The sequence below is a fragment of the Thermobia domestica genome, chromosome 9 (genome assembly GCF_964235325.1).
Source record: "Thermobia domestica chromosome 9, izTheDome1.hap1.1, whole genome shotgun sequence".
Classification (NCBI taxonomy): domain Eukaryota; kingdom Metazoa; phylum Arthropoda; class Insecta; order Zygentoma; family Lepismatidae; genus Thermobia; species Thermobia domestica.
Genome location: NC_137462.1, coordinates 32,478,811 through 32,498,343, shown reverse-complemented (window position 1 = coordinate 32,498,343; position 19,533 = coordinate 32,478,811). Strand labels below are relative to the sequence as shown.

Below are 19,533 nucleotides of genomic sequence, written 5' to 3'. Positions count from 1 at the left end.
TAATAATAATAATAATAATAATAATAATAATAATAATACCTGTGAACTAAAATTCTTCAAAATGTTGTTCTTCTGTGTCGATACATCTTTGCCAGCGGAATTTCCAATCTGCGAAGGCATCCTGGAAGGCTTACTCAGGAAGTTCATTAGTTCTTTCACGTCGTCAATTGCTCTGTAACGATACCCTTTCAGGGAAGATTTCAAACTGGGAAACAAAGAGGAGCCTACGGGAGCCCAGTCGGGACTGTAGGATAGCTGGGACAGCGTTGTCACGTTAGATTTGGTCAGGTAGCTGCATCGCGACTTATACAATACATCGAAACAGATGTTTACGAAATCGCCCGTTCTTCATCTCCGAGAGCTCGAGGATAAATGAGCAAGCACTCGCTCTGTAATTGAGTTACATCACCATCGACCCCAAAAGATAGAGCGCGCTGCAATGTGCAGTCGGTTCACAATAAAATGTATGACATTACTTTCCGAACACAACATGTACGCTAACCGCTTAACCGCGAGGAAGCTGTATGCTCAGTTGTTGAGAAGAACCGGCATTTCTGCTTTTTTGAAAAAAATAAATCGACACAATAGTTTTAAATCGCCGAAATACGTGCACTCTATTGACATCTATTACTGTGACTCAGGGGCGGATTAAGGCTTTTGGGGCCCTGAAGGCGACTATTTCAAGGGGCCCCTATGTTACGAATAATTCCAGCGCATAAATTTTCTTTGCTGCCTTCCACAGCCTACTAGGCTTATCGAAACAGCGAGAATTGTGATGTAATATTTTAATGTGCTTCAAGTTTACAATTATTAGTTTAATTACATTCATTATTAACAGTTAAATGCTCATATACTGCAGTGTAACACACAAATTCCAAATATTTAGCCAAATGGTCTAAGTAATGACAGAGATATTTCAAAGGAATTGTCACAAGCTAATAATCTGGTTTGTAATAGAGGCCCAAAATAGCTCACTCCCTTACAAAATAAGTATCTGAAGATACTGGTGGAAGATTTAACTCTAGCGATACTGCGAGCGTAGCGAGCTCGGAAAAAGTAGCGTGAGTCTGAAGCCTATAATATAATAAGTTGCTTGCAATATTATAGTATTAAAAACAGCGATTTTTAGGGCCCCTTGAGCCTGGGGGCCCCGGAGCCTGGGCTCGATTGGCTCCGCGTTTAATCCGCTCCTGTCGTGACTGCTTACTATTAGAAGTTAGTGTAATACACTGTGATGTATGTCGTTTATGAACAGGATTAGCAGCTCTGTAAAACTATTGGGCGTAGAATTTTGAAATATTGTACTTAAAGTTCTGCTTAAAATCTCGTAGTGGATAAGTTGGAGTATCAGGAATGCTTCTAAAGGGTGAAGGAAGTTGGTTTTCTTTCTTGCCATGTACGTAATCACAGACAGAAAATATACAAACGTACGTAATTATTATATTCTTTATTGAAATTCAAGTTCTATAGGTAGGACAAGGAACATCCAATTAGATTCGGACGAGTCGAGAAAGAGTGGCGCTGTTGTCGCTGTTCATCTTCACGTCACAAACGCACGAAATTCAGCTTGTTATCAGGCTTAGTAACTTTAAAATGGAAATTTAAGGAAGAATTTGAATATTGTAATAAGTATATTGAATGAAGTTAATGAACTACCATTTCACATAGAAAATGTACGGTATAATGTGACCACAAAATGACTCCTTGATTTGAAGTGGCAATAAAATTAAAATTTATTAAAATATTCTTTCATCAAATTATCCAGTTTCATCTGGTATCACTTGACTATCGAGTTTCGTTCTCAATGTGCGCAAACATCGATGCGATGATCGAGCTCGGACCTTACTCTACAAAGCATATCCAACGTGATGTATCTGAGAGCTTCAGTAATGTTTTCCTGCAGATCATCCACAGTTAAGGCACGTACACTCGGTCTTTGATATATCCTTCAAAAGAAAAAAAATCACAAACAGTAATGTTTATTGATTGCGAGACCACTTGAGGAACATCTTACGATTTAGTTCAGCATTACCAAATCCATCTGTTCGGAAGACTGTCATTGAGAAATTTACGAACGTCGCAATGCCAGTGGAAAATACACTAGACTGTCGCTAATCCGACCCTCAGTAGTCCGGCCTTTCAGTAATCCGGTGCACATGCAACCAAAAACACGTGCACAATGAATTATCGTGCGCATGCGCAAGAATGCTTAGTTAAACAGTGCTTTATGTACTGTACGTAATTGTAGCATTCTTTACAGTTCGGAATCATGTCTTCTAAAAGGAAACACGTTACGCTAGACCTCAAGCAGAAACTAGAGATTTTAAATAAGTTAAATCAAGGTTCTTTGCAGAAAGCCTTTGCTGCTGAGTTCAATGTTGGACGAGCAACTATTTATGACATCAAAAAGAAAGAATATGTTATTCTACAGTACTCAACACAAATGGATACCCCCTATATTTTCAAATAAAAAAAAAAGATAAATAAATAAATCAAATAAATGTCAGACACTCAATAATCCGGCACTTCCGCTAATCCGGAACATACGTATATGTGTCAGGAATGGCCGGATTAGCGAGAGTCTATAGTACTCGCGCCGAGTCGTGAAGCTTGACCTAGATCTACCGATTTCACCATCCAATAGAACACGAGGGTGTGTTCCAGTCGTCAACCCCCACCCACCACATTTTGTCAGTGTCGTCTCTCGCGCTACACAGAAAACATCTCCCGAGAGTACAGTGTTGTCGGATTGGCGTCAAGTTCCGTTTTGTTAATTCTTTTTTGTTGCGTTATATTTTCGTTGTTACTATTTGTGCTATTGTTACCATTTTAGAATAGTTGTTGCAGTAGTTATTGTTGTGCAGTGTTACTATTGGTAATTTTTAAATGCCTTTTTTTATATACTCCTTTACTGTCTTCAAAGTTTAGCAACATTGTTGGTGAATTTCAGCTGTTTGACGTTCCCCCAAGTGTGCGCTCGGGAAGCGGCTCCACGAATTGTACCGAAGTTTTCCGATGTGTTAGAGCTCAAGCAATGATTGGTTTAGAGCCCAAGCTTCACGACTCAGCGCGAGTACTACAGTGTATAGTCATCTACCTCATCAGCCAGTTCTGAGATTAAGCAGTTACGTAACATATCCAAGTAACTTTGGGCAGTCAACGTGTCACATCTAAAATAAACGGACCATTTCGTTTCCGTAGGGTACACCACATCTACTTGTTAAAGCATTGGATTCACGTCCACGTGGTCACGGACTCTGTTCACGGCCAGTCCTTCCCAATTTTCGGCGTCCACCCACCGTCGTGAGACAAAATGGGGAATCACATGAATAAAAGACGTGACGACCACTAGGTCTGAAGAGCTCCTGATACACCTGTTAGAGACTGGACGACGCAGCGCGCCAACGAGTGTACGTCGCTAGGCTCGACGTAGTTCAGCCGATCGCTAACAGACGGCGTTGGAGTGACAGCCTACATAGGACTGTCACACCAAGTGGCTTGGTTTTGGCTTTTTATGTACTTTACGTTCTGATATCGCGTAAAACGCGTTATATTTTAGAGAGTTACTTTCTACTTTCAGTGTGACATGCAAATACCTAGGTATATACAGTACCACGACTTGAAGCACTTGTCTGTTCCTCCTCCCACACAGAAGAGGACATATGGCCATTTTCCTAATGTGAGAAGAAACGACAAAAACTAAGACACAATGTTGTTCACGTCAAAATCACATGGTCTGGGATCGAACCAGGAACTCCTCGCGCCAGAGGTCAGCACTGTACCATTGAGCTGCCGTGCCCCAAGTTCCCCGTTGGCCAAGGGATTAGCGTACGTGCCTTTGGCGTGGGTGACCCGGGTTCGATTCCGTATAGGAGCTCATGTGGTTCGGAACCCACGTAGATCAGTAGGTTCACATCTCATATAGCCTTACTGCTGAAAGGGACGCAAAACTTAACTCAGCTCGAACTGATATGAATAATACATTTGATTTATCAATTATGTTTCTTTATTCTATTCCGATAAGGTACTATAACTCCGCGTCACCCGAATTGGATTATGGCATCAGCCACGCCGTGCGCTGTTACTAAACCTTCAGGGAGGAATCTAATCTTTATAATTGATTTTGTTCGTATTTGTGGACAATTATGAATGATCAGATTCGTCACCAAAGATATAACAGCGCACTGCGAGCTTATCGGCTGACGCCATACATCAATTCGGATGACGCGGAGTAGTACAATGCAAGGCTTATTGAACTGATAGGTTTATTGACAGATCTGTGAAATAAATGCTCTCTGGAAGAAAAGCACCTTATTAAAAGCGAACAAAAGCGCAGCGTAATTGCTCTGAGCTTAAATTCAGAAGATAAGTGGAAAGGGACATGACGGTTGAAAGGCGTGGTTATTTCATGGTTGACAGAACGAAAGAAAGCAAAAAGAAAAGAGAATAAAGAAGAAAAATGGAACCCAAGAGAAAGAAGAAAGATTGAGTAATTATTTAAGTGAAAAGGAAATTGGCAGACGCTGTGACTTTATTAGCCCGGAAACAGTCCATGTGTGAAGCCAACAAACTTTTCTTGTGAATACTAACGGGATTCTAATGGTAGCAGCCACTGGTGCCAGGTACTAATATGTTGATGTCACATCCTTGTCCTTTTAAAAAATTCCTGCATCTTTTTTCTTCTTTAAATCTTCAAGCGGTAAATTAAAAAAAAAGCATGGTCATCAGAAACTACTTTCACTGCCTGGCACTGAACAAAATAAAATCTGTGTTGACCAAATTGAGCGTTTACGCCTCTTCATGTAGTTTCTGAAAGGTGACTTGGTAATACTGAACCTGTTTTCTTACGAAAAAGGACACAATTAGGCAGAATTTTAGAACTAAAGCCTGTGACAAACATCTTGGCATTTCAGCTAAACGAATAAAACGCAAGCTCTGGCGCGACGTTGCCAAATGGTAAAGGGGTGTGGCTATGGCTAAGCAGACAAACTATAGTGCGATCAGGTGACAGGAGATAGACGTGGATGTGTACAAAATAAGCGTGGCAATACCGCTGGCCTCTCATTTGCTAGCAGCATTTAAAAGGAACTTGGAGCGCCGCCTTCAAATGCCAAGATGTTTGTCACGTCGTTTAGATACCCTGATGAAGTACGCACAAGATTTACCTACTATTTTATTTATTTATTTATTTTTTACATCTTTATGCAACCCGGACTTTTGAGTCTGCTGTTTACTTTGACTCCGAACTATACAAGAATTTGAATTCGGTACAGTTGACGTTTGGTGGTGCGCTGATGGATCACCATGGAAGATCACATAGAACAGACTCTTGCTCTGTACACTACACGCGTTCAAGGGAATTGGATAACACGGAACGACGACACTTCATTTTACTTATGTGTATATTGAATCTTTCTAGTCTCGGCAATCTATCGTCTGTAGAGGAAGGTTACCAAAGAGCACGCACTTAATATTCATTTCCAAATAGCTCCGAAAGTAATGAAGCAAAAACTATATAAATTGTACAAAATTTTAATTGAAATTTAGGCTACATTGTAAGAAATAGAAAAGTTTACTACTAGATGTAGAAATGGAGATATACGTTAAAAAGCTTTAAAAAAACTCAAATTCGTACTCTTAAGGACCAGTGTCCCAAAGAGTGCGTTTTGCGGTCCTTAAGAAGGCGTACTCAACACCTATCATACTTGAAACCTAAACCCCTTCGTAAGACGAACACTCCTCATGTCACCATCGTTTACAATTAATGCACTGAGTCCGTCAATTGGTTCTTCATTCAATTCGTGACACATTGCGCATGAAGTTTTGGTTGATCTCAGCTGCAGTTTTCTTTGTTGAAGTGGATGGTTCATCGGGATGATCAAATAGTTTTCTCTTTGACTTTACATTTCCTTTGACTCGTTTGCTCTGAAGAAACTTGTGAAATGAAGAAATAGTAAAAATTTCAGATCGACATTTGGTACGTGCAATTTGTCGCAAATTTTTTGATTTCGGAAGAGGAGTGATGTATTTAGGATGAACAGACGTGCTTGTTGTTGCTGCTTCTGTAGGTGTAAAACGTTTCCTTTCTCTATGGTGTAATGAAATTGTAAGACTTGAGTTTGGAAAACAATAACATTTTCTGAACAATATTGTTATCTAACGATGTAAAAATAAAAAGAATTTTAAACTTTAATTTACCCTAATGTTTGCTTCCAATTGTTCGTATACAGGTGATTCTAAACTATTTTGCTTTTGCTTCCAACAATTTCTTGGTCACACGTCCATGTGGTTTTAAAAATTATATTATGAACATACACGAAATTTAAAATATTAAAGAAAATCTTCGTTCAGTTTCACCCACAAATTATGATTTTTATGAGTAAAATTAATGATGATTTTTTTAAAATTCTTAGTTCGTGGTTTCATTACATTATTAAACCAACTGGAAAAATTCCTGAACAACACCTTTAGTGTATGTCTTTTTTAATTCTTAGTTCGTGGTTTCATTATAATCGTAATCGAGGCCATATTTCGCTCAGCATCTTCCTCCAGAACACTTCCAAAATCTTTATTTTGATCATTTCCTCACTTCTTAGGACGACATCATCATAACATGAAAGACAATGGCAAACTACCATGGACCAAAGGCGTACCTTCGGGCAGAACACCACATCATCATTGTAATTTAAGAAATTTTGTGAATTTAAAATACTTCTTATATATGATTTACAGTTGGTGCTTGAATCGAAGACAAACAATTACAAATAATTCTACAATCCATTCAAACATCAGATTACACTCCGAGAGTAACTGATGAGAATAACCACAGTCTGGAAGGATGAATGCCACTACCCACACACACTATCAAAGAAATTCTTCCAAAGAGTACGTGTGCGTTCTTTGGTAACTCACGAACGCGCACTCTTTGGGAAACAGCAGTCAACTCGAGTAAAATTCATCCATGTGACTGCACATGCAAGACCCCCGAAACAAAGCCATGGTAAACAATTCTATCTGCATTCATTTTTTCTACCATGCAACAAGGGTACTGTAGTTAGCTGCTATATCAGAATAATTTCTTAACTAAGAGTATTAAAATATTACGTCAAGAATTCAAAAAAGTTATTTTTAGCTGTATTTTCTGTTTGCAGCGATCCGTTAACTTCCCTTTTCTTCGTATCTACTCTCACACAAAGACGCATCAAACAGCGTAGCAATAACAATTCTGTGTGTTACCACTTCAGCGTTAATTGGCATTGCGCGCTCTTAGGGCGTGCGTGTTCTTTGGTAACCCTACTCTATAAATAAAAATGGAAGTGAGTATGCTTGTGAGTCAATAACTCTTGAACCACCCGACTGATCTCGATCAAATTTTTAACATAGATGAGGTTCGGGCTGCAATGGTTTTTATCATATCACTTTATACATATAATCGAAAATAACCGATATTAGTGTCGAATCCGTGGTTTTTGGGATTGCCGAGATGAATAGTGACATTTTCGTTGCCGTTTAAATCCAAATTCAACCCCTCAATCTAGGGGTAGTGGGAGGAGGAGGTATATAAAAATGATCGAAACTGACTCATATAAGAAAGCACTTCAGTGATAGTAAAAAGTGACTGACTAACGGAATATATTTCTACTACTAAGTTTCTTATTTTAACCCATCGAAGCGGGTAATTTACGCTAGTAGATAAATTAATGGAATCTTTCAGTTCTACGTCCAACGGTTATGCTCTATAGGCTAGAATAGACGAAATGATTAATGCAAGCAGTGGCGGATCCAAGGCGGGATATAGCCCCCCCCCCCTCCTTGACGCTCAGGTATACACAGGATAAAACGGGCTTCAATCTTGCTTTACACTGGATAAAACGTCAAAATATGGTTTAGCACCTCCCTTTGATCATATTCTAGATCCGCCCCTGGATGCAAGTGTATGATTATGAAAAAAATGGTGGAATTAGAATGTGGGAGGATACAAGAGAATCAACGGACAAAATGTTAACCATGAAAACACCTGATTTGGAATCGAACCAGGGACTTCTCGCACCAGAGATGATTGCTCTACCACTGAGCCATCGTGTCTTCCGTGACACAAAAGTAAAGATGATTGGTGTCTGCGGATTTTCTCGAGATATTCCCATTTTCTCCGGCGCGCACCCAGAATTTTTTGTTGAGAAGGGTCCAAAGTTTGGTTGGAGTCTAATAATACAAGACACTACACCTATATAGTATCCAACAGGTGCTATTCTACAGTCGAAAAAAAACGATAATTAATTTTTAAGTACTGACATCTATATTTTCACGGAAAATGATAAAACTAGATTTTTTAAACCCAGAAGTGAGTTGAGTTGTTTTTGAGTTGAACGTCCCTTTCAGCATCGAGGCTACATGAGACGGGACCTACTGATTAACGTGAATTTCGAACCACACGAGCTCCCGACGGGAATCGAACCAGGGTCTCTCACTTCAAACGCGCGTACGCTAATCGCTTAGCACACTGGCGTCTCTGTCATGTAAAATTTGGAGGGACATCAATTTCGATTCCACTTGACTTTCTGCTTATCTTCACGCCCCCCCCCCCCCCCGAGGTGTATTAAGAACTCTGTTATAATCGTTTCACAACCTGAATATTATATTCCAAATAAATATAACTATTAATATTTATATGTTGTTCTGTCGCTAGTAAATAAATTAAATTAGAATAAAATATTGAATGTTTTGTATTTCAAAATATTGGGCTTCGCCAGGACCGCAACGAGGCACAGAGGTTTTGGGGGTGCATGAATATGTTAAGGGGAGCCAAGTCATTAAAAATTCTCTTACAAATAGCTAAATTGTGTTTTTTTTTTTTTTTTTGTATTAATAATAGCATTTTGTGTTAAGGTCTGGAGGGGCAACGAAAAGTTTAGGGGGGCCTGGCCCCCTAGCTTCCTTCTGGTTGCGGGCCTGAGCTTCGCGTCCCCCTCTTCCCCCCGCCAGAGACGCCTATGCTTAGAGCTCTTCTGAGAAAGGAAATAATAACAGATGATAAGTAAGGTCGAATCTTTAGTCTAAATCAGTCATTTCTCTGCTTTTTTAGTTTAACGTCCTGCTATTATGCTCTCTAAGCTAATCTAAGGGAGACGATGATTAAACAAGTGAATGATGATACAAGAATTGGTGGAATGAGAATGTGGAAGGAAACGGGGGTGCATCGAGAAAACCCACAGATACGATTATCTCCACCACAAACTTACTTGACCGGGAATCCAACGCACCAGGGGTAAGCGCTCTACCACTGAGTCACCGTCTTTCCCCCCCCCCCAATTTCTCTGCTAAACAAGTATATTTATATTAAGGGTCTTCACTACAGCGAAATTAAACTACCGCTAATTTTAGAGTTTTTCTGTAATATATTCAAAACAACTAAAAAACTAGATAGATGAGTTGTGATAACAGTATCACATGCAAAATCGTATTATCTACTTCACTACCTTTCTGCTTTTCGACTATTTTTATTTGTTTTGAAGATACTACAGAAAAACTCTAAAGTTAGCGGTACTTTAATTTCGATGTAGTGAAGACCCTTAAGAAAGTGTAAGGGAGGGTCCGGACCTAATGGACCATTCACGTGAGTACACCTGTGCCTAGGTCGTAAAACTAAAACTTTCATTTCAAGTAAATTTCCTTTTATAATATTAAGGCTTTTTCTTTTTTAATGATATTCCCTGCGTACACATGTGCAATTGAGTTTAAGATTGTGTGCATGACTGTGTGCTACATTACGTGTACATGATGTTTCTTTTAGTGGTTTTTAATTCTTTACTAATTGGACATTGCTGCAAACAAAGAAGGAAATATATATATATTGTAGGATGAAGAATACGGTGTGAAAACGTCTTCATAAATCAAGAAAAAATACAATAAATCGTGTGGGTGTGATCTAGTCATACACACGAATCATTCATACTTCAATATACGTATATATACGTACATTGCTTCCACATTTCGCTGTTCGGTCTGACAGTGTGAAAAAGGGCGCAGAGATTTAAAATTAATAATATCATTATGTGTTCCACTGCGTGCATTTTTTTCTCTTTTTTTTGTTCTCGTTTTCTGAATAGAACAGCTACATAGATAAACATCAGTTTCTGTTTCTTCATTCTGTGTATTCGCCATAACGAGAAATTCCACGTCATTTTCATTCATATCACCCACTTTTATATCACTACTGCTCTCATATTATTATTATTATTATTATTATTATTATTATTATTATTATTATTATTATTATTATTATTATTATTATTATTATTATTATTATTATTATTATTATTACCACTTCGAATTTTCTTCACTCTTCATCCGAGCAGGGGATATAGTAATATACAGACCTCCAGGTATATTACTGTTTCTCTGTGTTTTCCATTTATTCTGGAGTTTTCAGACTTTTTTTTTTTTTTTCAGTTCTAAACGTTTCCAGTATTAAACTCTTATGAATATTTTATTCTTTAAGACTTCTTTTTAAATTTCAATTCTTGCAAGTGTCTTTTTCAACGTCTTGTGGACCACTCCGATATCCGATATTATTGTTGGTACTTAATTTTCACATTTTCTGGTGTTCCATTATTCTGTCATATTTTTGGCTAGCTGTCAAGAGTTAGCAGAATACCCGTTTTTCGCATGGGAAGAATACGTTTCATTTTGGATATGAAGCGTTGAATTTGGATTTAAACGATACCGGAAGTGTCACTGTTCGTCTCAGCGATCTCGTAAATTATGGATTCGACACAAATATCGGTCATGTGGTTCCGCATAGCGTAGTCGCTAACGCTCTCGCCTTCGGTGGGAGCGGTCCCGGGTTCGATTCCCGGTGGGGGCACTCGTCGAAAAAGTGTAAAAAAATGCTTTTTCAGGCCAGCCACCCTGAATGAGGTTTTCCTAGGTTTTCCACTTTCACACCACGCAAATGCCGTGGTAGTACCTAACTTACAGGTCCCAGGCCCTTCTTCCTTCCCTTTCCCCGGATTGTGTGCTCGCCGAGGCACGTCATCCCTCAAATCGTGACGGGCTAAATGGCCTTTAGATGCCGAAAGCCCAGAAATCTAAATCCTAATATCGGTCATTTTCGATCATTTTTATGTATATCCCCCCTTCTCCCCCAAGTTGCACCTTGAAAGTGAAATGATAAAAAACATCCCAGGCTCGAATCTCGTCTATGTTGAAAATTTGATCGAGATCGAGGTATGAAGTCACAAACGTACTCATTTCCATTTTTATATTTAGGCTCCATAGGTAGATGTAATTGCGTAGCGTCTCTATAGCACTGTTCAACTAATAAAGTTCCAACCCTCGTATATCGAAAATAAGAAAGAAGCATTATAAAACGAAAAAAAATAAAATCAAAAACAATTCAATATATATTTGTGAAAAGTGGACCAACAAACTTGTAAGTACAAAAAACTATTGTTTATTACTTTACAATTATATATGTATAATAACTACTGTGTTTTTAAATAAAAAATGTTTAAAAGTCATTCCTTTGCGGGTAATTTGGCGGATTATCCACGGTTACCCCACCATCTGATTCCGGAAGTTTATTGTAAATAAATAAATAAATGATAAATGAAAGCAATGCTTTTACAAAATGCAGTAAAAAGGAAAAATAATATATAAAGGTAACCAAGAAAATTCTGTCGCTTTTTAAATCACCATCTTCGAACATCAAAAATAGTTCCCATCAGCATCGACGACCTTCTGCCAACGTTGTGGAAGGCTATGGATTCCATCGGTGTAGAACTTGGTGGGCCGTGAAGCGAAGAAAGTATCAAGGTCATTTTGCACCTCTACTAGGGATTTGAACTGGCGTCCTCTAAGGTGATTGTCCAAGGAATGGAACAGGTTATAATCGGATAGTGAAATTGTCGGGGAGTATGGCGGACGCAATGGTGTTTCCCATCTAAGGCACAGAATTGTGTCCCGGGTCATCCTAGCCACGTGAGGCTTAGCATTGTCCTGTAACTGGAGGGCCTCTTTGCAATTCAGAAGTGCTGGCTCCAGAGTTTTGAGTTTTTCTTGAACACAGCTCAACTCCTGACAGTACACAGTTGCATTGATGCTCTGACCAGCTGGTAGCAGTTCCCGATGCACGATGCCTCGAGCAGTCCACCAAACACACATGAGGTACTTCTTCTGGTGAAGTGCTGCTTTCGGCTGTTTTGAAACCGGTTCATGGGATGCTAACTAATGATGACGGCACCATGGAGCTTCGTACAGGACCCACTTCTCATCACATGTCAACACCCTATCCAGAAATGGCTTCTTTCTCACACGAGACAGCAAAGAAACACAGGTGTCTGCTCGCGTTGCCTTCTGGCCCGGAGTCAAATCATTTGAGACCCATCGACTCAACTTGTAGTGCTTCCCAAGTTGATGGAGGTGCTGTTGAATAGTTTCTATACTCACACTGAATTGTAGTCCCAGTTCCTCACATGTCTGGCCACTGTTCGCCTCAATTTCTGCCTGAAGATCTTCATTTTGTACGTGTGTTGGGTCTTCCGGCACGTGGTGCGTCTTCGAGTGTTTCATCACCGTCCTTAAACTTGTTAAACCACCGCTGCACTGTCCGCGCAGTCATGACACCTTCGCCAAAGGCCTGGCATATCTTCCGCCCCGCTGCAGTGGCGTTTGACCACAGTTTGAACTCGTACAACGCACATGTCCTTATGACGATCTGTGGAGGTCCCATGTTTCCTCTATCCTTACGCAAGCTCCCGGTGTAACTAAACTGCCACAACCAGGTAGTATCTTGGATATATCCACACCAACAACTGACCTTCACCATATCTCTACTCGCACTCAACTCAGGAAGTGAGGGCCAATTGAAGACAGACCTCCACAAAAAGCGACAGAAATTTCTTGGTTACCATTATATTTGGTGGAGTAAAATGAAGAAACGACAGTAAGATTAACAGCATAGGGTGTTTTTCCTAGTGATGAGGTCTAAAGTGTTATGCTTATTAGGAACGTTATTTAAACACAAAAGAACGTCCAATGCTTTTAAAGTCTTTCTTCCATTTCTCCATTTTACCCTAATAAAGAAATTATTTTTTCCTTCTTAGTTAATTTTGATTATAACATATTTATTTTCACATTCAAGTGGTTGAACATATGCTCTGTACACTATCACATATGAGTATGAATCTCCTTGTCATTTCTCACAATCTCTGTACATGTTCTTTTATAGACACAAGTGAAAGACGTTTTGATAAAAAATCAGCAAGGGGTATCATAAATGAAAGACTTTTTCGATTATTTTTTCAATATCTCGCAACGTTTGCAAGGTTTGAGCCTACTTCCGGTTGGATGTCTAATTCATGTATGATCAGTGTTTTCATTCTTCTTGCATGCAGTATGAAATAAGCAAACACATTACACACCAGTTAATTATAATGTCAGTGATATATAGTGTTCTTTAAGCAAAACACTCCAGACAATAAAGATTCATCTTAGAGTGGAGAAATGGTTATTCTTCGCTATCTATTATAATTTGGCCATGAAACAAACGCCTGAGAGATACACAAGCTCTGTATACAACTATATTGTGTTTGAATGTATAACTCATAGGATATGATGGTTTACTTTTTCAAAATTTCAACACTTCCTGTCTACCCCTAAGAAATGTATTAAAGAAATAACGGCCACGTTTTTTTTTTTTTAAATTTTCAATTAAAACTGGACAATCTATACAAAATTTGGACTCGACCAGCGAAAACAGCACGTTTCTAGCACTTGTGGTTTTCGTGATCTCATTGTCGAAAAGATTGGAGACAGAGATATAAACTTTTCTTGACCACAAACATATAAACTCAGAACATTTTAATATATAGATCAGTTCCTGAAATCTATCTGTTTCATACGAATCATGAAGATATCCTGGATGCTATACTGTACGTGCTAACTGCAGAGCAATTCTGGTTACATAACGAAATATATATATATATATATATATATATATATATATATATATATATATATATATATATATATATATATATATATAGTAGTTAGTGGAGTGGAAAACAATTAATTAATTAATTTCACATTAAAAAGACAAGCTAGTGCAAAAATTAAACGAAGTAAGTATTGTCAACGAATTTACGCATATCTACTCAATTTCAGACTTCTAATTAGGATAGAAGTACATGAAATTTGTGTTCAAAGATTTGACAATGACAAACAAACAAACAGACAACTAACGTAATAAACAGTATTGTTAAAAAGTTGTTAAAGTGCGAACGCTACTTACGATTTTTTTTTTTTTTTTTTTTTTTTTTTTTTAAGATCAGAGTGAAGCCGTGTTTACGCGTAACTTCGATTTCTAAACTGTCTTTGTAGTAGTAATATACTTTTTTATTTGTTCCCTGTTCGTTGTCCGGTTTCCATGTACAAAAATCTCCAATGTCTTTCTCTTGTAACGTAAGAAAATTATTTGAAGATGAAATTTTATATTATTGTTCTATGTTCCAGATCTTCTAAAAAGAGTCTTCACATGTATTCTGATCACTATGAGGAGAAGGAGGATGGATTAAATCTTGGATCACGATCGATATCGTTGGTAAGTAGATAATCAACATTTTTACACGTGTTTCTACTTGTTAAGTGTCCTCCATAAATATTTTCTACTTGTTTTGAATTTTAGTTATTAACTTAATCCTTAAACGCGCTACTTTCCATATCTACAAAGGTAATTGAAATGAAATCTTTAAGTTTTACGTCCCACGGTTATGCCGGTTAGGCTAAAGAAGACGGTAATGATGAGAAATGAGTGAAATAGTAAAATGAAGAAAGTGGGAGGAAACGGGAGAACGCGCGAGCACGGTGTTTGTCCGCCACAAAGTCTAAACGGCATGAACTGGAATCGAACCAGGGACCCCAAGCACCGAAGGTGAACGCTCTACCACTGACTCACCGCGCCCCCTATCTACAAAGGTAATTGAATCATGCTTTTGATATTAATTTCCTCGTTGTTACATATTATTGCCAATATGTTTTGTTGATTACCTTAAAACTCGAGTCTTTCTTATAACAATTGCTGTGCCACCAGAGTGCTCAAAATCGTTAATCGCTTATTTCTTTAGTTGTAGCACTGAAATTGGAGACGCGCATGCTTTAGAAACATTCGCGATTAAGGATTAACGACAATGAAGAAGATCAAAATCTTAGAAAGTGAGCCAGATACAGTGGTAGCTGCAAAATGCTATTATATGAACTAAAAGTTAGAAAATGAACCAGCTAGTAGGTGTAAAATGCTATTATATAAACTAATGTTATGAAAGTGATATAGATATTAGCTACAAAATGCTAATGTGTGAAATGATCTGATACGCATTTAAAAAGTTAGCAAGATAGTAACTGCAAAATGCTATTATATGATATAATATTTAGAAGTGAGCCTAATAGTAGGTGCAAAATGCTATTATATGAATTAGTCTAATATGTAGAAAGTGAGCCAGATACTATTTATAGCTGCAAAATACTATTATATGATGTAATATTTAGAAAATGAGACAGATAATAGCTGCAAAATTCCATTATATGAACACCTATTTAGAAAGTGAGCCAGATAGTAGGTGCAAAATGCTATTATATGAATTAGTCTAATATGTAGAAAGTGAGTCAGATACTATTTATAGCTGCGAAATGCTATTATATGATGTAATATTTAGAAAGTGAGGCAGCTAATAGTTGCAAAATTCCATTATATAAATTAATATTTAGAAGCTGATCCAAATAGTAGCTGCAAAATGCTATTGTATGAATTAGTCTAATATTTAGAACGTGAGCCAGACAATAGTCGGAAAATACTATTATATGAACAAATATTTGTTTTCAAGATCTTTTCGCATGAGTGCCCAACAATTATGACGTAATAAACTATGCACCAAGATTTCTGATCTATAAGACAATACTGAAAGTACTTTATATTTTACTTAGTAGCATTTTGAAGATATTTGGCTCACTTTCTCTGTTATTTAAGATTTTTTTAAAATAGTGTGTCGGCAGCTGCGCCGTAACAAATGTTTTCGAGGCCCTGGTGCAGAAGGGTGTTTAGAGGACCCCAATCAGTGGGTTAGCCTCGATGCGGGAGGGTATTTGGTGGTCCCTAGTCAGTGAGTTTGCCCCGGTGGAGGAGGGTATTTGAAAGACCACAGTCAGTGAATTAGCCACTGTGCAGGAAGGTATTTGGAGGACCCCAGTCAGTGAGTTAGCCCCGGTGCAGGAGGGTATTTGGAGGACCCCAGTCAGTGAGCTAGCCTCGGTGCAGAAAGGCATTAAGAGGACCCAAGCAATGAGTTATCCCCGGTACAGGAGGGTATTTGGAGGATCCCAGTCAGTGAATTAGTCCCGGTGCAGGAGGGTATTTGGAGGACCCTAGTCAGTGAGCTATCCCCGGTGCATAAGGATATTTGGAGGATCCCAAGAAGTAAGTTAGCTCCTGTGCAGGAATGTATTTGGAGGAACTCATTAAGTGAGTTAGCCCCAGTGCAAGAGGGTATTTGGAGGATTCTAGTCAGTGAGTTAGCCTCGATGCAGGAGAGTATTTGAGAGGTCCACAATCAACTCATTCCGCCTTATGCAGACTCGTTTTGACGTATGATAAGTTTCATACTAAAAGCCTAACTACTGCCAGGAAACGTATGTTAGTCGTACTCTTTAGTATGGCACTAATCATGCGTTAGAACGATTCTGCATAAGGCCCGTTATGTTTAGAGATGCAACGGTTAAAGCATAGTCCCATTGCCAAAAGTCATAACAAACAGGCCCCTTGATTATATATATATATATATATATATATATATATATATATATAATATGGTTCTCCTATTGGTTCTGTGGGGACATCTTTCCTCGAGCCCCCTTGGTGAAGCAATGGTAGCCCCTCTCTTTCTGGGAACTATGTATGGATAACAGAATTAAAACAAAACAGGTCAGACTATTAGGTGTTTCGACTTCAACAAAGACATATTGATCGGGAGTACGGTGGCTCAGTGGTAGAGCGTTCACCTCTGGTGCGTGGAGTCCCTGGTTCTATCTATCCTTGATCGCTCCAAGTGGGCTTTGTGGTGGACAAACTCCGTGTTCGTGGATTTTCTCGGGGTTCTCCCGTTTCCTCCCAGTTTATTCATTGTATTCATTTCTCATCATCACCGTCTCCTTTAGCCGAGGCGGCATAAACGTGGGACGTAAAACTGAAAGATTTTATTTCATTTCATTTTGATAACTATCACAATGACATATTGACGATCGGTTTCGCCGTTGTTTCAGTGACATGAATGAGTCGGGGGAAAATGTAAAATATGTCTGTGAGCTTAAGTGTGTTACTTGACTTTGAACCCCCTGAACTTATTCTATTAGCTATCAAAATGTGTAGAGTATAGGAGACATATAAGTAAAAAAATCTCTCTGTTGTTCTCAAGGGCTATGGTCGACCAGATGTCCCATGCTTAACTAAGTGATACGTGGTCGGCTTCCATTTAATTTGTTTCTGGCTTTCTAGCTCGGAATTCTCTACCTGTTTGTTCAATTTGCTCTTCAACATCCTCGCTATGTTGTGTCAAAACCAAAAATTGTGCCTCACTAGACTAGATCATCCATTTGGGTGGGTTTTAAAAATAATGTATTGTTTCAACCCTGCTTAGGATCGAACCAAGAACCTGTAGCACAAGAGGTGGGCGCTAAGCTACCATGCCTTCCCAAAAATGTTTTGTAGTACGACAAAGAATTCTTTGTAAAGCTTAGTAAAAATATCATAGAACATCCAGTGTATATATTATATTCACTTTCATTTTTTCTTCCTTGCTTTTGTTGATACGTGTTGTCACATTCCAATGTAAGGAAAAAAAAAAAAAAAAAGAATCTCGTTGGTCAAGCAACTGTGCCCAAGGAGAAAGAGACGGGTTGACGGCAACTACTATGAAGGAGCCGAAGGTAGTAATTTTGAACGGGGCCAATTTTCAACATGCAACGAAGGAATTCAGTGAAAGGAAAGAAAAAAATGTTCTTTTCCCCATACTTTTGTAAAAGTCTGTATAATTATTTTTTCTTCTTTTTCGTGCTTTTTTTCTAAACAATGAAATGGAGTATTCCATGAAATGGAAACGTTTCTAGTATTTAGAAAAAGAAATAAAATCTCAAAATAAACTTGTGTTATATGATGGACTTCACGACATCAGTGCCTTCCCATTTATTACTTCTGTTGTTTAGCACCTATCTATTTCGCGTGTCCGATGCCTAAGATACATTCGTATTGGGCTTAGGTCAATGGACAGTTATTCACAAAAGTACAGGATAATCCAAAAGTGTGGAAACACTGTAAAAGCCTACAGGCGTGAATTGGAAAAGAGAGCACACATGAAGACATCGGCAGCCATCTTTAGAGCCGCCATATTAGATTTTTTAAGTTAAGATTCTTAAGTACGTAGGAGTAGTAGCGTGATCTCAAGAAGACATTGTACTCTATTTCTTATTAGTAACGATGTCTCGTAGTTATTACTAATGTTGACCATAAAAGGGGACGAAACGAGACGAGAAATAAGGTTTTCTTATCTCCTCTCGGTAGATTTTGTATAATTTTCGTTTTGTAACAGTTTTTGATGGATTCTTTCCCGTTTCGTCTCGATTCTGAAATGTTTTTCTCGTCTCGTCTAGAACTTTTACCGTGTCATTTAGAACATTTCTCGTCTCTTCTAAAACATTTCTAGTCTCATCTAAAACATTTCTAGTCTCATCTAGAACATTTCTCCTCTCGTCTAGCACATTTCTAGTCTCGTCTAGAACATTTCTCGTCTCATCTAGAACATTTCTTGTCTCGTCTAGAACATTTCTCGTTTCATCTAGAACATTTCTAGCCTAGTCTAGAACAATTCAAGTCTCATCTAGAGCATGTCTCGTCTAGAACATTTTTCGTCTCATCTAGAACATTTCTCGTCTCTTTTTGTAAATGTATGTAATTAATTTTTGTAAGTAATCTTAGTAGAATTTTAACACTTAATAATGTGAAATTCAAATGCTATATAGGATAACTATTGAAAAAATAGTATTAATTAAAAAAGGACACATATCCTCAGGTTTCTTAATGGTTACAATCGTTGAAATAAGTAAGAAGGTTGTTGAAAGCGTAAAGTCAAAGAGAAGTGTGAGTCGATGGAGATGACGTCTATCGGCAAGTTTCAGAAGTCCCAGCTTTCTGTAGTACGAAGTTAAATGATTAGATCGTTTTAGATTATAAGCAAACCGTATGCAGTCATTTTGGTACGTTGTAGCCGGTATACTAATTCTTCATTTAAGTCTGATAGAGCTACATCACAATATTCAGGATAAGGAAATATTAAAGATTTTACAAGTAATAATTTTGTTTCATTGGGAGTTTTTTTTTTTTTTTTTTAAGTTTACTGAGTGAATGCAAAGACCAGAAAGCTTTTCTTACATACAGCGTTGATGTGAGGGTTCCACTCAAGAAACTGATTTATTATTATCACGAGATTTCTA

The 19,533-nt window shown here is 38.1% G+C and overlaps 1 protein-coding gene across 1 annotated transcript in view; it reads left to right on the top strand.

Annotated features, from left to right (window-relative positions):
* Positions 1–19,533, top strand: part of sprt (PDZ domain-containing protein sprite) — a 328,126-nt gene that overhangs the window by 204,255 nt on the left and 104,338 nt on the right. The window contains exon 3 of the mRNA XM_081770847.1: positions 14,512–14,599. Coding sequence (XP_081626973.1) covers positions 14,512–14,599 — 88 coding nt within the window. The remainder of the gene's footprint in view (positions 1–14,511; positions 14,600–19,533) is intronic.